This window comes from Sceloporus undulatus, chromosome 7 (genome assembly GCF_019175285.1).
Source record: "Sceloporus undulatus isolate JIND9_A2432 ecotype Alabama chromosome 7, SceUnd_v1.1, whole genome shotgun sequence".
NCBI classification, from domain to species: domain Eukaryota; kingdom Metazoa; phylum Chordata; class Lepidosauria; order Squamata; family Phrynosomatidae; genus Sceloporus; species Sceloporus undulatus.
The window spans coordinates 8,318,671-8,344,597 of record NC_056528.1 but is presented as its reverse complement, the minus strand read 5'-3'; the positions used below and the strand labels follow the sequence as shown (position 1 = coordinate 8,344,597).

At 43.5% G+C, this 25,927-nt stretch overlaps 2 protein-coding genes across 5 annotated transcripts in view; one reads left to right on the top strand and one right to left on the bottom strand.

The window, feature by feature from the left end:
* Nucleotides 1-153: 153 nt before the first annotated feature.
* Nucleotides 154-19,816, bottom strand: WRAP73 (WD repeat containing, antisense to TP73). 2 transcript variants are annotated; one of them, XM_042479127.1, is made up of 13 exons: nt 19,684-19,816; nt 17,453-17,838; nt 17,181-17,333; nt 14,273-14,389; nt 8,691-8,763; nt 6,290-6,393; nt 4,591-4,677; nt 4,001-4,135; nt 3,818-3,895; nt 2,783-2,888; nt 1,953-2,078; nt 1,608-1,799; nt 154-591 (listed from the first exon to the last, which is right to left on the bottom strand). In XM_042479127.1, exons 2-13 carry the CDS (start codon nt 17,519-17,521, stop codon nt 476-478), a joined length of 1,356 nt encoding a protein of 451 aa, XP_042335061.1. In that variant the 5' UTR covers nt 17,522-17,838; nt 19,684-19,816; the 3' UTR covers nt 154-475. The 2 variants fall into 2 exon arrangements, with proteins under 2 accessions (XP_042335061.1, XP_042335062.1); XM_042479128.1 differs by lacking the exon at nt 19,684-19,816 and adding an exon at nt 17,942-18,144.
* A 2,883-nt stretch (nt 19,817-22,699) lies between these two features.
* TP73 (tumor protein p73) overlaps nt 22,700-25,927 on the top strand; it is a 61,374-nt gene continuing 58,146 nt past the window's right edge. For 2 of the 3 annotated variants that reach the window (XM_042480060.1, XM_042480063.1), the window contains exon 1: nt 22,700-22,874. The gene's annotated coding sequence lies outside the window, so the exon portion shown is untranslated. Of the gene's footprint in view, nt 22,875-24,058; nt 24,289-25,927 lie in introns of all 3 variants that reach the window. The other variant, XM_042480061.1, reaches the window with a different exon arrangement.

The following is a 25,927-nucleotide window of genomic DNA, read 5'->3' as shown; positions in this document are numbered from 1 at the left end:
GGATTTATGAAAGACTGTCCCTATGACTTTTCCCCTGGAGACCTCACTGATCCCCAAATGCTACAGGTGAAAGAAGAGAGACAAATGAATTGCAGATGGACATTTTCACGTTCTGATGTATTTTGAGTTTGAAGAGTCATGGTTTAACAAAGCTTTAACAAATCTGTTTATTGAAATATCCTCACAAAGCAGCTTGCAGACTGTTAAAATATACACAGAAAACGAAATGTAAAAGTTTGAAATTCAAATATCAGGTTCCCCCCTATTTATAAATACCTAAGCACACTGTTTAAAGTGCATTCACAGCAATTTATCCATCTTCCACCTTCTATATTCAGACTTGAACCACAAGTGCCCTGGCTCAACTGACCAGTTTCCTTTGCCTTTTTGCTTAATGTTGGAAAAGCAGTGTGCACAAACAATGCGCTGCTCCACTTCAACTTCGCTTTGCATTTTCACTTAGCTTTGGGTGCAGCTACTTCACCTCTTCCTCTTGTCTGTCTAAGAAACACATACAGAAGTTGTCCTTGCTCAAGAGAGCCAGAGAGCTACCGCTGGAGTGCCAACAGACAGAAGTCACCTGGAAGTCACCTGCGCACAGAGAGCAAAGGCGTTTTACTGACAAACCTTCCCCCCTAAACTTTGACACTGCTTTTTGCTATATGTTTGCTAGGGTTAGGGACGCAGGACCGTCGGGAAAGTGGGAAAACCACAAACAACACCTTTCTAGGAATCTCTAGGTCCTGCAAGCAACTCTGTGGTCAACATCGATCACAAAGTTGTAACCCACCTTGATTCTTTGTGAAAAGGTGGGCTATAAATAAATCATATTATTATTATTATTATTAAAATGACTACAGAATTGAGCTGGAGGATCTACAAATGCCTGGAGAAAGTGTTCTTTCTAGGAATCTGCAGCTCCCCGAAAGCAACTTCTGGCGAACGCTGGCCATAGAGCCGCACCGAAGGGCCTAGAGATTCCTAGGGAGAACACATTAAAGCAGCCCAAGTCAAAGCCGCCAAAGTGGAGGGCCGACTCCAAGGATCCACCAACCACTGCATTTTGGAAACAGAAAGGATACAGTATGAGAATACAGTATTGGGAGAAGAAGCAAATTAAATAAACATTTGAGCATTTAATTGAACATGCAACGGTTTAAAATGCAAAGCGGTAATAACACCAGTCTCACCACAACACCATTCATCAACATACTCCTCAGACCTTTCCACATGCAGTAAAAAAGATATGCGCAACTGGTTGAATGGGATTGGAAGTGTGTGCGCCTTTATAAGTTGCCTGTTGACTTATGGAAACACTATGAATTTCATAGGGTTTTCTTAGGGGCAAGGTGGATTTGTCAGTTCCTCCGAAATATCGCCATGAATTTCATAGGGTTTCCTGCCTCCATACAAATGGGTATTTATAATACTATCAAGTTTTCAGGCAAACATGCACAGAAGGCTCTTTGGGCTTTTAGGGATGGGACGACAGACATAATACTTGTATGTGCACAGACCACAGACACATAAGTATTTAAAGAAAGACAAGAACAGTTGTGTGACCTGCCACTAGGCCTGATGTGGCATCAATGGTTTGGCATCCTTACCTTCCATGGGCACCTGTACAGATATGCATCCAGCCCGGGACCACAGGTATACTCTGTTGTTCCCAGTACAAATGGCAAGCCGGGACTGGGAGGGATCCCACTGGAACAGATTAACGGGACAGAGCTGCTCCAAGATAACAAACAGCTTCATCTTTTGAACATCCCAGATCCAGACAGCATTAGGAACGTTATCTATTTAGAAGGAAACACCACACATTAAAGGATGTTTGGCACAATGCTAACAAGTAACTTTTCTAACACTGCTCCAGAGGCAGGGTTTGAACTCAAAGTCACTGGCATACTTTGGGTACACAGTGGCATACATTCAGCCGCCAAGGCACTAACCATTTCTGGTTGCCAAAAAGCAGTTATCGGAGCTGAAAGCCAACATCCCGACTCCGATTCTTGGATTGGCCCGGTCCACAGCAGGTTTCACATAATGCAATGAAACCGGGACTTGCATAACTTCATCTGGAATTTAAAAAGAAGATGTGGCAGGTGAGAAGAGAGACATGGCCACAGTGAGATCCTTTGGAGAAATCAGCAAATGATTAAACAGGGGTTAAAGGTGCCCCCTTCCATTGTGTCCAAAATTTCAATGATGCATTTTAAGTTTCTGTTTTGCCTTTCCCTTTGCTTATTGTCATATACAGCTGAATAATTTTTTGTGGTTTGGATAACTTTTCAAATACAATATTAAGAAAAGATATTCTATAGTTATAATACTAAGTGTTACTTATTATTGCAGATACCAATACTTTCCAAATTATTAAGTATTTTAATCTTTGTAGTCCACATAAAGGTTTGACTAAGTGTTTGTATCTTACAATTTGGTATCTTCCCTTGTACTATTAACCTTTCTTTCTTCCTTTTCTTCTTTTGGCTTATTTCACTGATACCTCACTATTCCTCCAATGTGGGATCTAAGGCAGCTTACAATATAAGATTAAAACATGATCCAGCCAAATGCAAGAGATGTTAGGAGAGGTATTGACAGACACAGAAAAGCCTCCATCCAAAAGTCTGGACTCCGCTTTGCAACTCAAACAGTCTTATACCAAATCTCAAATCTCTGGACTGTATCCACTATAGTTGTTCAAAGGCACATCTGTTTAATATAAAACGGTTTTATTAAAACACCCGAAGAGAGAAAGCCGGAGAGAGCGCTTGCTTACATTTACTCTTTGTGCTGAAGAGGGAGCTGGCCATTTTCTTGGAAGGAGGGAAAGCAAGTTTCTCCATTTCCACGGCTGGAGACTTCTCCGCTTCCTTATAAACAATCTGGAGAGAAAAGTCAAGTCAGCTCTGCACCTTTTACAACCGGAATGATAACTAGCTCCCTCGGTCCTGGGTTCGAAAGGAAATGAACGCAGAACTATCGATGGAAAGAGCAATTTGAGCAGAAGGGTTTCCATACAGTGAAGACAGAAGCTTGGAATAGTGGGATGGAAATCTGGATAAGAAACTCTTTCTGATCGAGGTCAACTATTGCCATTCACCAACAGATCCATTATTTATTTTATTTTTATCCCGCCTTTCTCCCAAGTTGGGACCCAAGATGGCTCACAACACACACACACACATTAAAACAACACTTTAAACAACACGGAGATTAACATGTAAATCATCTCCTCTCAACCAAGGATAACCCAGTAATATATATATGTGTGTGTGTGTGTGTGTGTGTGTGTGTGTGTGTGTATATGTGTATGTATGTGTGTGTGTGTGTGTGTGTGTGTGTGTGTGTGTGTGTGTGTGTGTATATATATATATATATATATATATATACACCTCACTCATCTCCATGCCAGAATTCTCTGAAGATGCCAGCCACAGATGCTGGTGAAATGTCAGGAATAAACTCTGCTAGAACATGGCCACGTCGCCCAAAAACCCCACAAAAAACTATGCTCATAGAACCATAGAATTGGAAGAAACCCCAAGAGTCATCCAGTCCACTCCATTCTGCCATGCAGGAATTCACAAAGGACCCCCGACAGATGGCCATTCAGCCTCTGTTTAAAGACCTCCAAAGAAGTAGGTTTCGGAGCATCCTCCTTGCCACTCTCGCAGTTGTTCCGACTTCTCTTTTTCAGTTTTTAAGGACACCGCAAAGGGCTCTGGAAGTATTAACTACTGTCCTCGGCTTCTGTTCTTTTCGCACACTCCCCTTCAATCATCAGGGACCCCTTCCCCACGTCTCTACTTACTATCTTTGGGCTGACAATGTTTACGGGATGCTCAAATTCGGCTATTTTCTTCCAGGTCACGTGGTTCAAAATGCGCACCTGATAAATAGAAGGGAAAAAACCCCACAAGTTAAAATAAAATATCATGAAACTTTGCTATTAAACAGATTCTGCTTCTCTTTTTGCAGGCTTTCAGAAGTTTACCTTTTCGTCAAAACTGCCGATTGCCAAGAACTGACTGCTGGGGCTCCAAGCGATAGATTTAACACCCAGGGACCATTCGTAGGCATTGTATGTGGACAGCAGCCGGCCATCGAGTGAATACAGCAGAACCTTATACTGGAAATAAGAGTCTGACATCATTACACTTTATACTTAATACAGAGTTTTATATTTTAAACACCGACAGAAGGTACTCTTTTGTCTCTGTCGCAAGGGCTTAGAGCAGGTCTCTCACCCATAAACTTGCCGATCAATGTCCAAACCCAAAAGGTCAAGCTGCTAGGCATTAAAAGTGTACTGTTAAGGTATGGTTTTTAAAGGCCAGGCAAATTCACAACAAGTATTCAGAGGGAGGTTCAAGTCAGAGAATATACACACTTTCTAGAAATTGTTGTCTGAAACAGTTGCCTCTTTGTGTGAAATCAATGCTCTGCATTTAAACACAACTATGTCCCAGTTTATATGCCACTGTTGTGAAGAGATGTAAAACATTGTATTGATAGATCCCATATATAGCTAGGACAACATCTGTATGTGTATGTATACATATATATGTGTGTGGTTTCCCTCACCTCAAGGCAGCTGTCCCAGACTGCTAATACGCAGCCGTTCGGAGCCCATTCAATCCCGACCATGTCCTGAGTTTCAGTTTCAAAGTGCTTCCATGAAAACAGAGATAAGGAAACAATACATTGTTATCTATAAATGATAAACCAGAGCTTCAAGCTGATTAGTAAACTATAAAGATATAGCCGTGTTAGTCTGTAGAATCAGTATGTCGATAGATCTTGTAGCACCTTTGAGACTCACTGAAAGGAAGAAGTTGGCAGCAGGAGCTTTTGCAGACTTCAGTCTACTTCCTCAGATGCCAACTACAAGATCTCTCTACATAGTAAACTACAGTTAGCTTTAATTACAATTCATCATGTAAGACGAATGAGTGAGTTCTGACTTAAACCCAGAGCTGAAGAACCGAAGAACCAAGCAATTGTGCTTTAAACATAGCTAAAAGAACAAACAAGATGGTTCCGCGCAAAGCACTGATGTGACGAAGGTATTTGGCAACCGAGGCGAGGAAAGTCTAAACTTGGAAGCTGAAGCGGGGTGCCGTCCAGGTGTGACGAACCATGACCGGGAAGAACCTTATCTCCTGAGTCGCCATGATGAGGAACTGACAGGACAATGGAGAACTTTGAACAGAACGAGTAGCTTTGAACACGGACAGATCTGAACAACCTGTCAGTTCTCCCAGAAGAGGAAGTTGAGTAATGGGCTGCAATATTGCAAGATTCCAGCAGCCAAGAGTGAGAGAGAAGGAAAAGTATAAAGATCCTGGACTTTCATCTCCATTTTGTTGGCACCAAACCGCGGCAACGGTGTCATCCCCAGCCTTCGAGAACAACTGATCAATGTTCGGCGGAAGGGAAGTGTGTGTGAGTATTGTATGAATGTGTGAGTGAAAGAGCTCTTGATAATCAATGTTTGTGTTACTTGTGTGATTCAATAAATGTTACATGCATGGTGTTTAAAACCAAATTTGGTGTCTCAATGTCTTTCTCAGCCTCGCTGTGAATAGGTCCACAGAGGGAGAGGTTCTCATTACACGCTCTCAGGATAAACAGGTTGCCCCTACAATCTTGGGCATAACAATCATCTCATACTGCAATAGCAATAGCAAGTACATCTCTATAATGCTTAACAGTGTACTTAAGTGCTCCCTAAGTACAAAGGCGCGTTACAGACTGCCTAAAAGCAGCAGTCTGCCGGCGCTGCTGGTTGTTCCGCGAGGGAGCCACAGCAGTCAAACTGCGCGGCTCCCACGTGGAGCAAAAAAGCTCCCAAATGGCGCTTCTTCCCGCGGCGCGGTTATGACGCCACGAGGCACCAATGGCGCACTTGCGACATCATAAGCGCCACGCAACGTGCGGACGCTATGCATCCGGCACGTAATAATGGCGGCGCTTGTGTGTATAGGGCGCCGCCATTATTACGCCCCTGTCACATGCTAGGGGTGAGGCCAGTGTGGACACTAGGTCCCTGGCCAACCCCTAGCACGTGATGGGGGCGCCTCAAGAGCCCGTCTGTAACGGGCCAAAGTGTAAGCTACTGCAAAAGGCCATTTTCATTCCCTGAGGCAAGCATGCATGCTCCTGAGGATGTAGACCAAACCTATGAAAGCTTATGGTGCACAGTTAGTCCCAAAGGTGCTACAAGGTCCCTTTGCATACTGATATTCCAGACCGTGAGGAAGTCTCAAAGATGGGTTTTTACCCTTAAAAGCTGCCAGTCGCTGCACACAAAGAGACTGATGTAGTCTTTGCAGTCTCTCCGCTCTGCCAGGGCCAGGTAGCGTCCGTCCTTCGTAAACGCGATTCCTGCCAAAAAAAAGAGGAGCGCTTGAAGGAAAGGGAATTGGGAACGATCAATACCACATTCACATGGATGGGAAAGCAATGAAAGGGTAAAACCGACCAGGAAACACAAAGCCTGGACAGAAGAGGCATTGTCTCTGGGTGCCATTCAAGGCGTATTTGTTACTACTTGGCTGCTGTTATCTTATGAGGCCTTGCATAATACACACGCTTTATTTTCTCTGAAGTGGTGGCCTATGGTTTGTTCAGCAATTCAAGGCCCTTAAGTGCATCTCTAGTTCAGGTGATAGAAAGCCTGAGCGCATGTGAAAGGAAAACAGGACATACTAGATTTCCCAGCCATCTCCGTCTTAGGAATATAAAAAAGGAAATGCTTTCCAAAAGGCCACACAAAACCAACATTTTAAAACTCAGATACTGGCACGATCTTTGCAACAGTGGAGAAGCGGGAACCTTCCTCTCAGAACTGAAGTTTCTTTCTTTAAATTCAATTAAATAAATTTAAATTAAATCAATAAAATTAAATTATAATCCTGACCATGAGATCTTCACACTTTGCGGGCACCGTTCACAAGAATGTCATATAACTTTCCGCCCCACAACTCTGCCGCACCGAGGTCAGAAGTACAATTTGCCTTCATACATTCCTTCTCTCATCCCTGTCTTATCACGACAAACAGAAATGGCCCGTCTTCACAATTTAAATGTTGTGTAAAAATGCCTGTTTCAGCTGTTCACGATGGCTTGGAGTACTGGACGCTCTGCAATAAGGCTGGTGGCAAAGCAGCTGGCTGCCACTGTCATAAAGCCAAGGAGTTACACAACCAAGTTTATCCCATTCAAGGCAGAAACAATCTCATTGCCAAGGAACAGAAGGCGCATGTTCAAAACCCGTTGTACAATAAGCCACTTAATAAATAAATGCCCGGTACATAATCCTGTACCATGTTTTGCTGGTCGACTTTGGCACCACTGGCATGCGGTCTACCTCTTTTTCTCCGAACTTTCCTAGCATTATTGTCTTTTCTAGGGAGTCCTGTCTTCTCATGATGGGACCAAAGTACAACAACCTCAACATGATAATCTTGGCTTCAACGGAGATTTCCAGCTTGATCTGTTCAAGGACCTGTTTGTTTGTCTTTTTGGCCATCGATGGTATCCTCTGCACTCTTCTCCAGCACCACATCTCCAATGAATTGATCTTCTTCCTATCCACTTTCTTCACTGTCTAACCTTCACATCCATACAAGGTGATGGGGAATACAATGGCTTGTGCGATAATAATGTTCAAGCTCAGTGCACCCGTCATGCTGAAATCTGCCTTGGGGAAAGGAGTAACAGCACCCGTGCCCTTGGTGCACATACGCCACTGCGTGCACGAGCCCCATTCATTTAAATGGGGCTTGAGCATACATGGAACTGCCCTTACGCGGGGGGGGGGGTCTGGATCTCCTGTGTAAAGGAAGGGTGGACTGTATATATTTACTCTTTAGGATCTTTTGTAGTTCTTCCATGGCTGCCTTTCCTATTCCTATTGTGATTTCTTCACTGCAATTTCCATCCTGATCGATCTTTGATCCAAGACATTGGAAACCTTTGACTATTTCTATTTCCTCATCACTGAGGATGAATTTATGTATTCAGATATTCTGTGGTCTACTATGAACAAATTGTGTGTATGGTAAGTGGAAACAGCAGTAACCCTAAAAATGGGTATTAACACCCAGGAAACTAAACATATTACAAGCACTGTGCAAACACCTCAAAATCTGATGCAGACTCACGAACCTGAAATGTTATTTCTAGCCCTGATTTCAGCAATACTGCTCAAACTAAAGCTCTGTATCTATCAGCTGGTCTGACAATGACTATTAATTGTATATTTTTATGCAACAGCCACCGGTTTTGCAGGGAGGCCTTCATTTTCTTGCACATGATCTATCCGAAATACAGTTAAATAGATACTCAGTTGAACTCTGCAAACAGAACTGGACGGAGTGGGATGGCTGTTGGTTTTATCTCACCAAACTCTCCTGAGGTTCTTGAAGCTGATAGAACTGGACTTTTCCAAGATGGACTTTCTCTCCTTTACACCAGAAACATGTGGAACTGCAACGATTTAGTAACATCCATAATCCTCTTGCAAGCGTACATAAATGCATCAGCTGGAAAGGATTTGGATGCAGCTGGATCATGACAATATTTGATGTGTGTGTGTGTGTGTGTGTGTGTGTGTGTGTGTGTGTGTATATATATATATATATATATTAAACTTCCTATATTAAGTTAGCTCCACTTACCCTGCTGACAGGCCTTTGGGTACTTGATATAAGACACAGATTTCGTACACAAGGACCAGACAGTTATCCGCAGCTGTTGGAAACAGAGAAAGAGACAGGGGAAGGTTATGTGTTTGTTTTTTTAGTCCTTGCATCTGAGATGTGGGAGAGAGGTTCTTATTTTTAAAGAAAGAAAACATCCGCCGATCTCCATCTTTGCATTCAACAATGGCTTGGTTTTGGCACCACAGTCAGAAATCCTGAAAACAAGAGCAAGAACCCACAAAGAGATCTCAGACATGCTCCAGTTTTGTATGAAGTAAGCAAAGTTATACCCATGTTGTAAAAGTAAAAGAACGTGCTGCAATATGTTAGTATATGTGCAGAAGTGACTTCAGCTCACAGCTGGACAGATGTATCTGCAAGCAAGTCCATGACTAAAGGCTTCAACAGAGGGACAGCATGCAAACAGGGTGATTCTGATGTCTCTGACTTCTCAATGTCCACCTTGTTTGTTGTTGTGTGTTTTCAAGTCCTTTCCGACTTATGGCGACCCTAAGGTGAACCTCACATAGGGTTTTCTTGGCAGGATTTGTTCAGAAGAGGTTTGCCTTTGCCTTCCTTTGAGGCTGAGGGTCTATGATTTTCCCAATGAATTTCCATGGAGGATGAGGGATTCGAATTCTGGTCTCCCAGAGTCATAGTTCAACATTATACCAGTGGTCCCCAAACTGTGCTCTTTAAGGGATGTTGGACTTCAGCTCCCAGAATCCCAGACTATTGGCTGAGGCTTCTGGGAGCTGAAGTCCAAAATCTCTTAGGAGTTTATCACACTGAGGAGATGGCGTCCTGGAAAAATCGCGTCGGTACGTGAAACGATTTCACCCGACGTCACACAAAACCCGCCATTAAAGTGGTCGCAAAGAAGCATTATCTTTGTACTTTTGGGATGTCAGCGATAATGCATTTCCGACATCACTTTATTTGCGCGGTTGCCTATGATAATTATCCATGCAGTCACTCGCCATTTTGGCTTTATTTGCGGGACGCTTTCAATGCGCTCTAATCTCTCTTTGATGCCGAAATGAGCCCCAGTGTGATAAACTCCTTAAAGGGCACAGTTTGGGGACCACTGCTCTATACTGTCGAGGGCCACCTAAAATCAGCTATTCCATCAGATGCCAGCAGAGGGAGGGAAGAAAAGCAGGACCATTTTGTTTGCACACTCTTTATAAATTCCAAAAACTGAACCTTGATTTTGCCATTTCATATACAGGACACCATTTATATTATGTGTTGTATATAATGGGACTTGAGCATCATAGAATCCTAGAGTTGGAAGAGACCCCAAGGGCCATCCAGTCCAACCCCATTCTGCCATGCAGGAACTCTCAATCAAAGCATCCCCGATAGATGGCCATCCAGCCTCTGTTTAAAGACCTCCAAGGAAGGCGACTCCACTACACTCAAATGGAGTTTGTTCCACTGTCGAATAGCCCTTACTCTCAGGAAGTTCCTCCTAATGTTGAGCTGGAATCTCTTTTCCTGTAGCTTGCATCCATTGCTCCATGTCCTGTTCTCTTGAGCAGCAGAAAACAAGCTTGCTCCCTCCTCAGTCCTCCACAGATTTTGTTACCCATAGGCTTCCTGGAACCAAATCCCAGTGGATACCAAGGGACCGTTGTATAAGCCACATAAAGGTGGTAATTTAATAATGATGTGTTTGTGGAATTTTGTGGCTTGATAGTGATGGAGTTGACCACTGGGCTCTGCTCCGGAAACCAGAGTCTGATTTCCTGCTTAACTATGGAAACCCACCATGGGCAAGTCACACTCTCTCAGCCCCAGAAAACCCCACGATAGGTTCATTTTGGGATCATCATGAAGTCGGAAACAACTTGAAGGCAAACAACAACAAGGAGTGGAAGCACTCACACTATGGCTGTTGCAACTCAATTGCACACATTCTTGTCCCACTTAGATGAATTTCCCTTCAACAGATTTCTCTCCCTAAAGTAGGTTTGCTGCTTTAGTTAATATTCTTTCAATCTCGCATCCTCCTGGTAAGGTGTCTGAGAAGCATACAGCTGTTGTTTTGCAGCCAAGTGCTGGGAAGGGTGGGCAGCAAACCAGAAGCCGCAGCAGCATTTTCCGAATAGCCTAAAAACAGCTGAGAAATATGAAGCATTTAGACAGTCTGAAGAGCTGGGCTAAGGAACGGCACCTGCCCTTCTGACAACCCTGGGCAGGTGGCAAGGCTGGCGACTTTCGCTGCGCCAAACCCACGCTTCGACAACCTTACATTCCCAAGTGGCCCTCAACTCTTGTCCCAGACTTGACTAGGTCAATGGGACTCCTGACATAGCTGCGTCTGTCAGCACAGGATTTCAAAAGATTACGCGGGGCACATTCCTGGACAGAAAGGATTTTTTTTCAACCCATGCAGCCATTTACAGTTACTAAGGATTAGAGCCACAAGCAGAGAGGAAACGGCTGCTGGGGTTTGTAGCAGATCCACCGGACATTGCCGCCTCGATCTTATAGGAGAGGCAGAGTAAAAATAAGTATTATTATTATTATTATTATTAAGCACAAGCATTGCTCCAAATGGGACCAAATCCAACCATCCAGAAGTGTTTTTGAGAATGCAAACAAAATCAATATGTGCGTTATAGGTTACCACAAAAAGCCTTTGGATGCACAGATCACATAAAGCTATGGACTGCACTTAAAACAACTACATTCGATTGTTTCAATGTGTAACCTATACTCAGGACAAGAGGCAACCATGAGAACAGAATATGGAGAACGGTTCCCAATTTGCAAAGGGGTCAGGCAAAGGTGCATCCTATCACCCTCCTTTTTCAACCTGTATGCAGAAGACATCATATGTAGAGCAGGTTTAGTGTTGGAGGAAAGAGGAGTGAAGAGGAGGAAGGAAAAGCAACCATTTAAGATATGCAGACAACACCATAATACAAGCAGAAAGGTACCAAGATTTGGAACAATGACTAAAGAAAGTACTAAGGCAGGTTTAATGCTGAACATTAAGAACACAGAAATAATGAGCACAAAGGATCTACATAAATTGAACTTAGCCAATGAGGAACTGGATATAAATATTTCCTGTACCTTGGATCTAATATTGACCAGAAAGGAGGCTGAAGTCAAGAAATGAGAAGACTAGGAATGGGAAGAGCAGCTAAGAAAGAACTAAAGCGATTCTAAAGAGTAAAGATGTACAACTGAGCACTGAAAGTTAGAATCATTTAAGCCACTATATAGTATGGATGTGAGGGCTAGACTGTGAAAAAGCAGATTAATAAGAAGGATAACAGTTATATATTTGACCCATGTTGCAGCAAGATACTCTGAGGCCAGCATACAGGCAGTAACCAAAACCAAGAAACTGGGCTCCACTCTGGAGCCCAGAAGGACATTTCTAGAATTCCCTCCAAATCCAGATCTAATCTGTGGGTTTTGGAGAATTCCTGATATGAAAATCTGAACCTGTCAGAACAGTCACCATCTGAATGTAATGGTGATGGTTGTTCATTGTTGGCTGTGGCCTTATGAAAAGTGTGTTTTTTTAAAAGGCAGGATACAAATCCATAAACGGAGATTAAAATGTCAACTCTCCACATTTGTGTCGTAAGAGTTCTGAAAGAGAACCTGCCAGGCAGTCTCTGAAACATACAAGGTATATAAGTATCCTTAAAACACGCATCCCACAACTCTAGTCCGCAGTCTGCTTTCTGACAGATGATGGATTTAGGGGATCTGATAGTAAACAGCACAGACACTAACATATCCTGGCCAGCTGCCTGCCACAAGTTAATTTAGCAACCTGTTTACAGCTGGGGAGAAAGCCTATCCCCAAACGCACATGCCAACTTGGCAAAGGCTTAATGAAAATCCGGCAGGGTCATGTGGAGTTCTGGTGGCCGGTCATAAATACTCGCTGGCCCGCCTCCGGACACATGTGCCATTTGGAAGCGGCCTGCGGTATGCAGAGGCAGCGACCCACCATCCCCAACCCTCAAGCTGCGTGTGGGCTGGCGGTCAGGCATCTGTCTGCTCCCAAAAGGAGGTTGGATAGCAGGAATAGTTTTCACCCCGTTAAAGCTGCTCACTATTACGAAGTCCTGTGCCTCGTTTTCTATTGCACAGCACTCTGCAGCTAAAGAAAAAAGCAACGTGCAGCAGGTGAACCTCCTACTAGAATCACAGAATCCTAGATTTGGAAGAGATCATCCAGTCTACCCCCATTCTGCCATGCAGAAAGACACAATCAAACCATGTTAGTGAAAAACCTCCAAAGAAGGAGGCTCCACCACACTTCAAGGCAGTGTCTTCCACCAGCTCTTACTGTCAGGACATTTTTTCCAACGTTGAGGTTGTATCTCATTTCTTGTACTTTGCATCCATTCGCCAGCACTATGGGGATAATGCAACTAGTCTGCCACACAAGCTTGGTGAAAGGACCTCTGGGTGCATGCAGAACACTGTAAACATGTGGCTAGCGATTTGAGTGTTAGACCACAACTCTGTGAGATGAAGTCCAAGACATTTGGAGGACCAAAGTTTGGGAATCACTGCTGGAGTGTTCCTAAACACTGTCTCCATATAAGGCAGGTTAATATCACATAGATTCTGAAACAACCCTATAATGTAGGTCACTATCAAATATATAGTAATATTGTTATCAGCATATGCTATGGCTGATCTTGGATCCAAAAGAGAGACTGTCAGCTTAGTAATTCTATGCTTGGCCACTGTATTGCACACCAGGTTATACGAGGACTGACCATAATGGGTTATCCTAACCTTTGAGACTAAAGATTCTTATGACTACTGTATATACTCATGTATATTTATTGACCCAAAAAACCTGAGTCAACGTATCCATGGCTCAATGTAAATACTGTATCTTAATTCTTCTTTAAAAGAAGGAACCATTCCCTGGTAAAAAGCAAGAGTATAATCTGTCCTGGAAGCACAGACCTTCTCTATTCTCTCATCCATCCAGCCTTAAGAATAAGCAAATAGAGTTATGCCTGCTGGAATTTTGTACGTTCTATTGCATTGTTTTGCTTTGCTACATCTTTTATATCCTTTGCTATATGCCCCTAAATTTTACCCTCGACTTAGCCACGGGTCATAGCAAAATCCATAATTTTGGACCCAAACCTTGCCCTCAATTTATACATGAGGTCGACTTATAGAATCATAGAATTGGAACAGACCCAATTGTAAGAGAATTGGAACAGATCATAGAGTTGGGAGAGATCTTTTCCCACTGTTTTATAATAGGAAACCAACATCATATATCAATTTTGTATTCCGCTCCCCTACAAATATTAACAACCTAAGCCATCTTTTCTGCAATCCCTTTTAAACATGCGGACCCTCTGTGTCAAAATCTAGAGAGAAAACCCCCAGGAATCTAGAAGTGCTGTATCTGAAAACAAAAAGGGAAGGCAGCATCACAAGCAGAGCTCAGTTACACCCTGCAGCTCTAAGAGCTTCAAGCTATTTTAGGGGCACGGGTGCAGACAGCAACACTTGATATGTTGGAGAAACATCCCTAATTTCACACTTACGTGGAACTCGGTAGTATTGAGAATGTGACGGCCATCTGGGCTCCAGCAAGTAGCCACCAGTCCCGCTGAGCCTTCATCGATCTTGCAGTGCCAATCCGGTTGCTCCAAGGACCAGACCTAAGTTGGGTAGCCAGGTGAGGATTGACTGGAAAAGGCACCTGAAGTCCAACCACATTCCCCTCCAGCTCAGAAAGACAAGAGAGATCAACCAAGACCATGAAAGACTGGCGATGGATCCCGCTACAGAAGTAAGCCATTTTGGTTTCTCCCTCTCTTTGCAACTACTTAATCCATAAAGTTATAGTCTCCTTTATCCAAAACACTTGGGATCAGAAGGTTTTTGGGATTTGGAAATATCTGCACATAGAATCATAGAATTGTAGAGTTGGAAGAGACCACAAGGGCCATCCAGTCCAAACCCATTCTGCCATGCAGGAACTCTCAGTCAGAGCAGTCTAGTGTCTAGATCAAGGGAAGTAATAGTCCCACTTATTCTGCTTTGGTCAGGTCCCACCTGGAATAATCCTGTGTCCAGTTTTGGGCACCACAATTCAAAAAGGACATTGAGAAACTGGAGCCATGTGTCCAAAGGAGGGCAACTAAAATGGTGAAGGGTCTGGAAACCATGGAGCCCTATGAGGAATGACTTAGGGAGCTGAGGATGTTTAGCCTCAGGAAGAGAAGGTTAAGAGGTGACATGAGAGCCATGTTTAAATCCTAGAAGGGATGTCATATTGAGGATGGAGCAAGCTTGTTTTCTGCTGCTCTAGAGAATAGGACCCAATGGAGTAATGGATACAAGATTTAGGAAGAGAGATTCCATCTCAACATTAGGAAGAACTTCCTGAGAGTAAGGGCTGTTCGACAGTGGAACACACTCCTTCCTCAGAGATTGTGGTGGAGTCTCCTTCCTTGGAGGTCTTTAAACAGAGGCTGGATGGCCATCTGTCATGCTGTACATAAGGAGATATCTTGGAGATGGGACCCCAGTCTGAACATGACATTTATTTGTGTTTCATATATGACCTATACATGTAGCCTGATGGTAATTTTATACACAGTATTGTCCGTGAAACAAAGTTAGTGTGCCTTAAACTATCAGAAAGCAAAGGTGTTACTATCTCAGCCATTTAACACTATCTCAGCCACTCATGTGGACAATGCTGGAGCATTGAGGATTTTGGAATTCTAGATCACAGGGTCATTCAACCCATAATACATTTTTCAGGGGAACAGTTTATCATCATCATCGTCGTCGTCATCATCATCATTTATTTATAGAGTGCTGTAGATTACTCTATAATCTAGTAAATGGAATGGCACCCTATGGCACCATTACAGGAGGAAGCATTTGTTGGGGCATAAACGTTAGGAGGCCTCTGCCAAAGATGCTTCCAACAAATCTTTTGGCCTCTGAGGTTGCCCTAGAACTTCACTGTTAAATAAAAGGAAACTATAATACCTCTGAGGAATATATAAACATATGTTAAATATAATGCATCTGAGGAAGGAGACACCAACTTCTTTCAGTTAGTCTCAGAGGTGCCCCAAGACCTCTCTGCATACTGATGCCACAGACTAACGCAGCTATCTCTTTGACTTCTGTTAAATATATGATGCGAGAGTTCTCTAGTAATAATTTAACTGGCCATGTGTCTGCAAAACGCGTTGTAAAAGGCTTGTAAACCAGGTGTGTGTGGCGCGTACGAATCACCTTCAGGTAGGGAAACTTTGCAGTGGATGCACAGGACGCTTTAGCGATAATCTAGTTCGGTTTTGCAGAACTGTTTTTGTGGTTGCTTTACAACTATCAGGTCAATGACCCAGGCTCTTCAATATCATAGCATTGGTAGGATTGCGCTTTTCTTCTCCTTCCCTTCTGCTGCAGCTCTCCATGGTGTCAAAAACCTATTCCAGAGAGTTTCCTAACCTCAGGACCAGGTTCTTTGCACAAAGAAGAGGAGATCACTAACCCTGGCATAAGTAGTGGCATCCAATAGAAATACTGGCTCCTGGCCCATGTCCACCTTGTGATGGCTATATGTTCATTCTCAATGAACAAACAGGGAACTAAACAGGTTACTCAGCTTGTATATAAATGATTTCTATAAATGGAGAGACCCTCCTGGTGGTGCCAGGCATAGTAATTTGGAACAGGGCATTACTACTATGGCACTGCTGTTATTGGACATGCCTTAACAATGTTTAGTTTTTAGACACAAGCTGCAAACTGACCTATTTTTGCAAGTCTCCTCTGTATATTCCAGCCTACCATATATTTCATGGACCATGTATACACTGGGTTTTAATTCAGTGTATTGATGCAAGGTATGCTGATTACCATACTCTTTAAGATTTAGAACAGTTTAGAAATAGGTGCAAATCAACAAACAGGCTTTACTTGCTTAAGGCAGCAAACCCAGCTCCATCTCTTTCTGCAAGAGAACACTAACCGTTTCTTTCCAAACTAGCAAAAGCAAATGCTAGGGAAAAACAGTAATTCCTTGCGGCAGAATTGTTACTGAAGAATAAGCTATTTACGTGTCTTTGTAAAGTGAGTGCAACGTTTGTCATTGAAGTGTGATGCTTTGGGATGAAAGCATTACTCAAATCGCTGGATTCAGTGTCTGTTACCAAGGCCTGCATAAAGTAATGCAGTCTGAGACTACTTTAACTGCCATGGCTCAATGCTATGCAATGCTAGGGTTTGTAGTTTGCTGTGGCACCAGTGATCTCCGACACAGAAAGGCTAGACGCATTACGAAACTACAAATTCCAAAGCACTGAGCCATGGCAGTTAAAGTGGTGTGAAACTGCATTATTTCTGCTGTGCAGATTAAACTCAAGATTGCCATACTTTAGCAGCTGCCAGGTTTGGGAAGAGGCAGCATATTGTCAGAGCGCTCACCTGCACAATTCCCCGTTTGTACATGGCGCATAGTATGAAGAGAGAATCTGAAGACCACTCGATGTGTTGGATTTGGTCCAGGCAGGTGAAGAGCTGCAGGATTTGGAGGGTGTTGGCATCCCGAACCACCAAACGGTATTGAACCCCTGAAGCCTGAATGAGAAGGAAAGAAAATATATAGTGCAACGGAGACAGGACATGATATAATCTCACATCTGATACCTCTTACTATTACTTTCACCGACAAACCCTGAGACCAAGGTGCAACTCACCAGGCATTTCCCGTCTGGGGAGAACTGGCACAACTGGCTGGAGAGTTTGAACGCTTCGGAAAAATTCATACTGTCCAAATCAAGGAGGATAAGAATTCGATACAAGGGTCCAAAGCTCAGCCTAAGTGCATAGTCTTTGTGCTTAGTCTCTGCTCTCTAGTCCACTGAAGAAGTAGGTCCTAATGGTTGTATCTCCAAAGCAAATGCAAACTGTAGAATAAGGTCAAGCAAAGGAGGAGATCTTCCACATCATGCAGCAAAATGGTTCGTCTCATTTGATCAATAAGGATGCTTCTTGCTGGAAAGATGATGTGGCTCTTTGTTGAAATGTTCTGGAATAATGGGTGACTTCTCTGCTCCGGAGAAGGAAAATGCTGTTTTCCAACCTGATGGCAAAGAAGAGACATGCTTTCAGTTAAATTCATTTATTACGGTAAATAAGTAAGTGTGTTAAAAGGAGAAGCACCCCTCGCCACCAAAAAAAGACACCTGAGAATGGATATTTGCTCTAGGAAACGGAAAGGGGCCTATCTCACGCTACAGGAATGGAGGAGAGACCTGGAAAGTGTAAAGGGATGGCTACTTTTAAAAGGGAAATCTAACAATATAAAACTAAAATGCCTCATTTTAAGGGGTGCTAAAGTACCGATAGATAAGACACCTCCACAGTGGGAAAGGAATATACATATACAGTACATTCACATACACACACACATATAGCAATAGCAAGCACATTGCTATACTGCTTCTATATCAGTGTACTGAAGCACTCCCTAAAGTTGAACATATGAATATACATATAGCTAATGTACTGATAGAGACACCCCCAAATTGGGGGATATAGGTGTTAAAATGATGAAGACACCCCCCCCCAATGTGGGTCAAATAGGTATATAGATATACAGAGTACAGTACTAATAAGGGCAACCTTAAAGTGAGGAACATAGACACACACACACACACACCCTGATAAAGATACCCCCATAGTGGGGAAAATAGAGATAGACAGACAGACAGACTAAAGTACTGATAAGGACACCCCCAAGTGGGAGTGGTGGAATATATATATATATATATATATATATATAGAGAGAGAGAGAGAGAGAGAGAGTGGGGGGGGAGGGTGTGTGCTAATACGTATACGGATAAAGATGACCAATACTGAGTACTGATAAAGACAATCTTAGTGTGAACACACACACACATATACTGATAAAGCTGCCCCCAAAGTGGGAAAGATAGATTGATAGACAGATGGATGGACAGATAGATACAAACAAATGGGACTTGAGCATAGGCATTTTTTCTCATATGCAGAGGAGGGGGTCTGGAACAGATCCCCTGCATAAGGGAAGGGCGGACTGTAGATAGCTAGACAGATAGGATAGACGGATGGATGGACAGACAGACATATGGATGGATAGATAAGTAGGTAGGTAGATGGAGATAGATTGCTGGATAGAGAGGTAGAGATATGTACTAATAAAGACACCTTCAAAGTGGGAAAGATAGATAGATAGATAGATAGATAGATAGACAGACAGACTTGAGCACAGGCATTTTTCTCATATGCAGGTGAGGGGGCCTGGAACAGATCTCTTGCATAAGAGACGGGTGGACTGTAGATAGATAGATAGGCAGATGGATGGATAGACAGATAGGTGGATAGGTAGGTAGGTAGGTGGATGGATGGATAGATAGATAGCTGGCTGAATAGAGAGGCAGAGATATGAAGTACTAATAAAGACAGCCTCAAAGTGGGATGGATGGATGGATGGACGGACGGACAGACAGATTTGAGCATAGGCATTTTTCTCATATGCAGGAGAGGGGGTCAGGAACAGATCCCCTGCAAAAAAGACGGGTGGACTGTAGATAGATAGATAGATAGGCAGATGGATGGATAGACAGATAGGTGGATACATAGGTAGGTTGGTAGATGGATAGACAGACAGACAGATGGCTGGATAGATAGAGGTACACACACACATATACTAGACTCCCCCAAAGTGGGATAGATAGATAGATAGATAGATAGATAGATAGATAGACAGATAGAGGCAGAGAGGTAGGGAACGAACGCCTAAAAAGGGATCTATTGGGAAAAGAGGGAGATGGGGGAAGCTTCTCCTGGAAAAGAAAGGAGGAAGGGAGGGAGGAAGGGGCTTAGCACTAGAACGACCAAACTAAAATGGCGGCCTGGAGACCCTAAGCTCCCCTGAGAGACCCACCCAGGAAGGGCTCCTTTTGGGGAGCAGAAGGAGAGAGAGGGTCCCGCCACTGCCCCCGCCCGGAAGCCTCCCGCTTGGGCAGACCGGAAGGGGCGTGGCCATGGCGGCAGGAGGCTCCCGGGACATGCTGGGGGATGTAGTTTGTCAGAGCCAAAGGAGGCTGGCTGCCAGCCAGGGAGGAGGAGGAGGAGGCCCTGCTGCTGCTGCTGCTGCTGCTCTAGTGATGGAGGGCCCTTGCCCTCCTCTGCAGTGAAGCCAGGCTTCCAGAGAAGAGGGCACCCTCCCTCTTCTCTCCTGCGTCCCTCCATCTTCCCTGGCATCCCTGCCTTTGCCAGGCATCCAGGGCTTCTCATGGTTAGGGAGGAGGGCACACTTGAGTGGCCCAAAGTAGGGCAGCCTCAGGTTCCTCTGGTCATCTTGGCTTCCGTGGTGGATGGATAGAGAGAGAGAGAGAGAGATGCATAGATGGAGGGAGGGATAGATAGATGGATGGATAGAGGGTTGGACGGATAGATAGATAGATAGATAGAGGGATGAATAGAGGGAGGGAGGGAGGGAGGGAGGGAGGGATAGAGAGAGAGAGAGAGAGGGAGGGAGGGAGGGAGGGAGGGATGGATACAGGGATGGCTAGATGGATGGATAGGGGGTTGGACGGATAGATAGATAGATAGATAGATAGATAGATAGATAGAGGGATGGATAGAGGGAGGGATGGCTAGATAGATAGAGGGATGGCTAGATAGATGGAAGGATGAATGGATAGAGGTTTGGATAGAGGGATGGATAGACAGACAGAAGAATGAATGGATAGATAGAGGGAGGGATAGATAGATGGAGGGATGGATGGATGGATGGATAGAGGGTTGGATAGATAGAGGGATGGATGAATAGATAGATAGAGGGATGAGTGGATAGATAGATAGATAGATAGATAGATAGATAGAGGGATGGATAGATGGAGGGAGGGATAGATAGATGGAGGGAGGGAGGGGTGATTAATAGATTAGGCAGGCAGACAGACAGGATGGATGGATGGATGGATGGATATATTTCAGGCTTGATTTGCTCTAGGACCCATTTGTTTGCCTTCTTGTCGAAGGAGAATCATTGAATCTTTATAGAGTTGTAAGAGGCCCCAAAGAGCCATTCTGCCATGCAGGAACTCACCATCAAAGCACCCCTTTAAAAATATGGCCATCCAGCCTCTGTTTAAAACCTTACAAAGAAGGAGACTCCATCACTCTCCATGGAAGAATCTTCCACCATCTGACTATCAGGAGATTCTTCCTAATATTGAGCTGAAATCTTTTTTTCCTGGAGCTTGCATCCATTGCTCTGGGTCCTAGTCTCTGGAGCAGCAGAAAACAAGCTTGCTCCCTCCTCACTATGACATCCCTTCAAGTATTTAAACAGGGCTATCATTATATCACCTCTGAACCTTCTCTTCTCCAGACTAAACATCCCCAGATCCCCAAGTCTCTCTTCATAGGACATGGTTTCTAGACCCTTCACCATGTTAGTCCCCTCCTTTGGACACATGGCTCCAGCTCCAGTGTCTTCACACTTCTTCATCATGCTCAAAATGGAGGATGTTCAAGAAAAATGTAAGATATAACAACATAAAAGCTAAACATAGTGTTCTGGACAGAATGGGCTGAAATGTTGGCCATGTCCTGGAAAAGGAGGACCAAATCCGGTGACCTTGGTACATGGCGATGGGGAATGCAATGGCTTGGATGAGCCTGACTTTAGTGTTCGATTGTATTTGTGGTTGTCTTGGACTTATGAGACATCTCCAAGCCCTCCATGTCCTCCATTGCTCTGCTCAGGTCCTGCAAATCCATTTCTATTGTTCCTATATGATTCAGCTTCATTGATAGGAAGAGGCCTGGTGTTCCCAGGAGGAGATCAGCAAAAGCAAGGCAAGGACATTCCCGGAAAGAGACCGCCAGTTTCCCAACCAGCATTAACTCTTTGCAAACCCCTTCCAAATGCAAAAGAGACAAAGAACCCATTGGCTTCCATGCTTTTCCAAGGAAGCATATCTAGGGCCAGCCATGTTGGGCCATGCAGCGATGTACAATAACATCCAGAATCCACAAAACAAACAAAATGCACAAAATGTTGTTGCGAGCTTCTATGAATTCTTGCATGGCAGAATGGGGTTCGGATGGATGGCTCTTGGGGTCTCTTCCAGGTTTAGAGTACTATAAATAAATAAAATTGCATTGAGCTAAAAAGAGCAAAGAATACAAATAATACAAATAAATGTGTATTTAGCCAAAAAAAAAGAATATATATATATATATATATATATAATATATATATATATGCAATAAATAAATAAAATTGCATTGAGCCAAAAAGAGCCAAGGTAGAAATATAATACAAATTATACAAATAAATTTGTATTTAGTAAAAAAAGGCAGCATAGTAAAAAAAAATACAATAAATAAATAAAATTGCATTGAGCCAAAAAGAGCAAAGATCGAATATAAATTATACAAATAAATGTATATTTAGCCAAAAAACAAAACAAAAACAAAAAACAGTAAAAATGTAACAAATAAATAAAATTGCATTGAGTTGCAATTTTGGGGGGGGCTATGCTCCTTTTGAGGGGCTAAATACACGTTTATCTGTATGATTTGTATGAAAGCAAAAGAGAAAAAGAGAAAGCATTGAGGAACAAAAAGGAAGTTCACTGAAGAAGACATTGGAGACAGAAGAAGAAGAGGAAGGAGGAATTGAAGAGGAAGAAAGAAGGAGGAGAAGGAGAAGAGGAAAAAAGAAGGAGGAGAAGGGGAAGAAGAAGAGAAAGAAGGAAAAACAGGAGGAGGAAGAAGAGAAGGAGAAGAGGAAGAAAGAAGGAGGAGAAGGGGAAGAAGAAGAGAAAGAAGGAAAAACAGGAGGAGGAGGAAGAGAAGGAGAAGAGGAAGAAAGAAGGAAAAACAGGAGGAGGAGGAAGAGAAGGAGAAGAGGAAGAAAGAAGAAGGGGAAGGAGAAGAAGAAAAAGAAGAAGAGGAAGAGGAAGAAAAGAGGAGAAGAGGAAGAAGAAGATGAGAAAGAAGGAGAAGCAGGAGGAGGAGAAGAGGAAGAAAGAAGGAGGAGAAGGAGAAGAAGGCTTTTCTTTCCAAATCTGACCCCAAGGAGCTGTTTTCAAAAGGAAAAGAAAAGAAAAGATGAAGGGGGTAAGAGATATAGGAGAGCTACAAAGGCTGAAAGAGGGATGGGATGAGAGAAGTATTAGTATTAATGTTATTATTTACTCACCCCTCTTCTGCTACTCCAAATGGAAGCAACAAACATTTGGAAGGGTTGTTGTTGTTGTTCTGAATGGAATAGAAGAGCATTTGGGAGGGTTATTATTATTGCTATTATTATTATTATTATTATTATTATTATTATTGCTACTATTTGGAATGGACTGGAAGAGCATTTGAGAGGGCTATTAATTACTATTACTATTACTATGCTATTCGGAATGTAATAGAAGATAATTTGGGAGGGATTATGATTATTACTGCTACTACCACCTCTGCTATTATTATTATTATTATTATTAGTAGTATTATTCCTACTATTTGGAATGAAATAGAAGAGCATTTGGGAGGGATATATATCTATATCTATATCTAATACGATTATTATTCGGAATGGGGAAGCAATGGCAAATCTGGCCAATAGGTTTTGATAGGTTTGCCTTAAGGTCGCCGTAAATCGGAAAAGAAGGAACACAACAATATCTATCTATCTATCTATCTATCTATCTATCTATCTACCTATCTACCTATCTACCTATCCACCTATCTACCTATCCACCTATCCATTCCAATCATCCATCTATCATTTCAATCAACGATCCATCCATCCATCCATCCATCCATCCATCCATCTCAATCGTCTGTCTATCTCAATTATTTATCTCTATCTATAGATCTGTCTCAATCATCTCTCTCTCTCTCTCTCTATTTCTTTATCTCATTCATCTTATCTCTGTCTATAAATCATATCTATCTATCCGTCTGTCTGTCTGTCTCTCAATCATCTATCTATCTCAGTCATCCATCTATCATCTCAGTTGATCTGTCTGTCTATCTATCTATCTATCTATCTATCTATCTATCTATCTATCTATCTATCTATCTATCTATAATCTAGTCAACCTATCTCTCTATCTACTTACCTACCTATCTGTCATCTCAGTCATATCTTTCTCTCTTTCCCAGACTTTGCTGGTTCCTCTGCCTCCCAAAGTTGCCTTTCCCAAGCTTGGTCAGGCTAATGAATACTACTCCTCCTTTCCACCTTCCCTCCATCCCCCCCCCCCCCCCCCCCTTCCTTCCCCCCATCCCTCCTTCCCGCCTGTTTGCAGCCAAAGGGCGCCTTTTCCTCCCATCCTGGCAGGCAGGGGTTAAAGAAAGGGGGCGAGGAAAGGACTAGGGACAGGTTTCCAGCCCAGACAGCCAGCCTTGCCAAGCCAAGCCTGGGCACCAGAGAAGCACCAGGGAGAGATGAACCATTGGGGCCTGGCAGTGCCAAGAGGTCCTACTGCCTCCGACTTCGATGCATCGCCTTTGGGTGCAGCCAGCCATAGACTGCCAGGTAGGGAGAGATTGGGGCCGGGTGGGCAAAAGTTCAATGCCAGCTATACTATTGTGTTGTTGTTGTTGTTGTTGTCATCTGCCCTTGAGTTGATCTTGACCCATGTCAACCCTGTGGGTGAGACATCTCCAAGACCCTCTGTCCTCCACTGCTTTGCTCAAGTCTTGCAAATTCATTGGCCTCCTTAACAGAGTCCATCCACCCGGTATGTTGTCCTCCTCTCTTTCTATTCCCTTCTACCTTTCCTAGCATAATTGCTTTTGCCAGTGAGCCTTTCCTTCTCCTGACGCGGCCAAAGTACGACGGCCTCAACTTTGAGCATCTTCTAGTAGGAATAGTTCAACTTACTGGGTTTTCGTGTGCCTCATTCCCACTACATTTTAAACCGGTTCGCAAATCAGTTTGAAGTGGTTTAAATAACCCTGGTTCACCCTTGAACCAAATCGGGGGGGGGGGGGGGGCATGCGCCACCCCCATTTAACCCACGTCTTTTTGACGCTGATTTTTCCCCGCGTCTTTTTGGATAAATCGATTCAGCGCAACTGTGAACCAGACGCAGGTTGGAATCGATGTAAATTTGCCCTTTGTCTGGCTAGAACAGGTCCATTCTCAATGGATTCATTCACGAATGCAAACCACAAGTGGGTTGTTTGATTTTATTTTGCAGCAAGCGAATGCGACCGGGGCGAATGTAGTGCGAATCATGCTCCACTGCCAAACCAATCCATCAGTTTGGATCACAAAGCGATTTATTTGTAAGTAAGAATGAGGCCTTAGTGAGATTTGTTCAGCCTTCTCCTGAGGCTGAGAGAGTGTGACTTGCATGGCTGAGCCAGGATTCGAACTCTGGTCTCTGTAGTCAATGTCCGAATGCTTAAACCACTACGTCACACTGCTCTTGGCACAGAAGTGATTGGGATTATTGATCTTGAGACTCAATTTATAGCCCACTTACATCCTCCGCTTGGCCATGGAAACCCACTTGGTGCCCTTGGGCAAGTCACACTCTCTCAGCCTCAGAGGAAGGCAAAGGCAATCTCCTAAACAAATCTCGCCAAGCAAACCCCATGATAGGGGTCAACACATGCTGGAAATGACTTGAAGGCACACAATAACAATAGCAACATACCTTTGTGCCATCTGCCTTCGATCCTTCCCATCATATCCATCTCTCTCTTTGGTTTCCATGAAATTGTGCCAGTCTTGCAGTCCTGAATCTTAAATCTGTTTTGCATCAATGGCAAATACATTGTCCATGGCATTTCCATGATGCACAGAGGCACGAAGCAGGGCACAGACACACAACGCACAACACACATTTCCTTTAGGGACACGCCACCTTGCCATCTGCGGGCGAAAGCACACCGGCCTTCATGCGTCCTATGCCTCCCCCGGTTTGCAAAAGCGTGCATTGTGTGCCATTGTGTTCCTGGGGCGGTTGCCATAGAGGCTAGTGTAACCAACTAGGGATCATGCCTTCTCAGGTGTAAAATGCAACAGAATATAATGCTCAAATTCCCATGTGGTTGCAAAGAAAATAATAAGGGCTTTCCAAAGAGCGACAATGGCCCCGCATCTGTTCCAGGTTGTGGCAGGGAATGGGGAATTTCCCCTATGCGCGCCTATCACCAGCCCTCCA

Coding starts and splice junctions, on each gene's coding strand:
- WRAP73 (XM_042479127.1), bottom strand. CDS start 17,521: ATGAATTTTTCCGAAGCGTTCAAACTCTCCAGCCAGTTGTGCCAGTTC. Junction 8,764..14,272: donor TCAATACTACCGAGTTCCAC/GTAAGTGTGAAA, acceptor TGTTTCCAACAG/CTGCGGATAACTGTCTGGTC. Junction 4,678..6,289: donor GCGACTGGCAGCTTTTAAGG/GTAAAAACCCAT, acceptor TTTTCATGGAAG/CACTTTGAAACTGAAACTCA.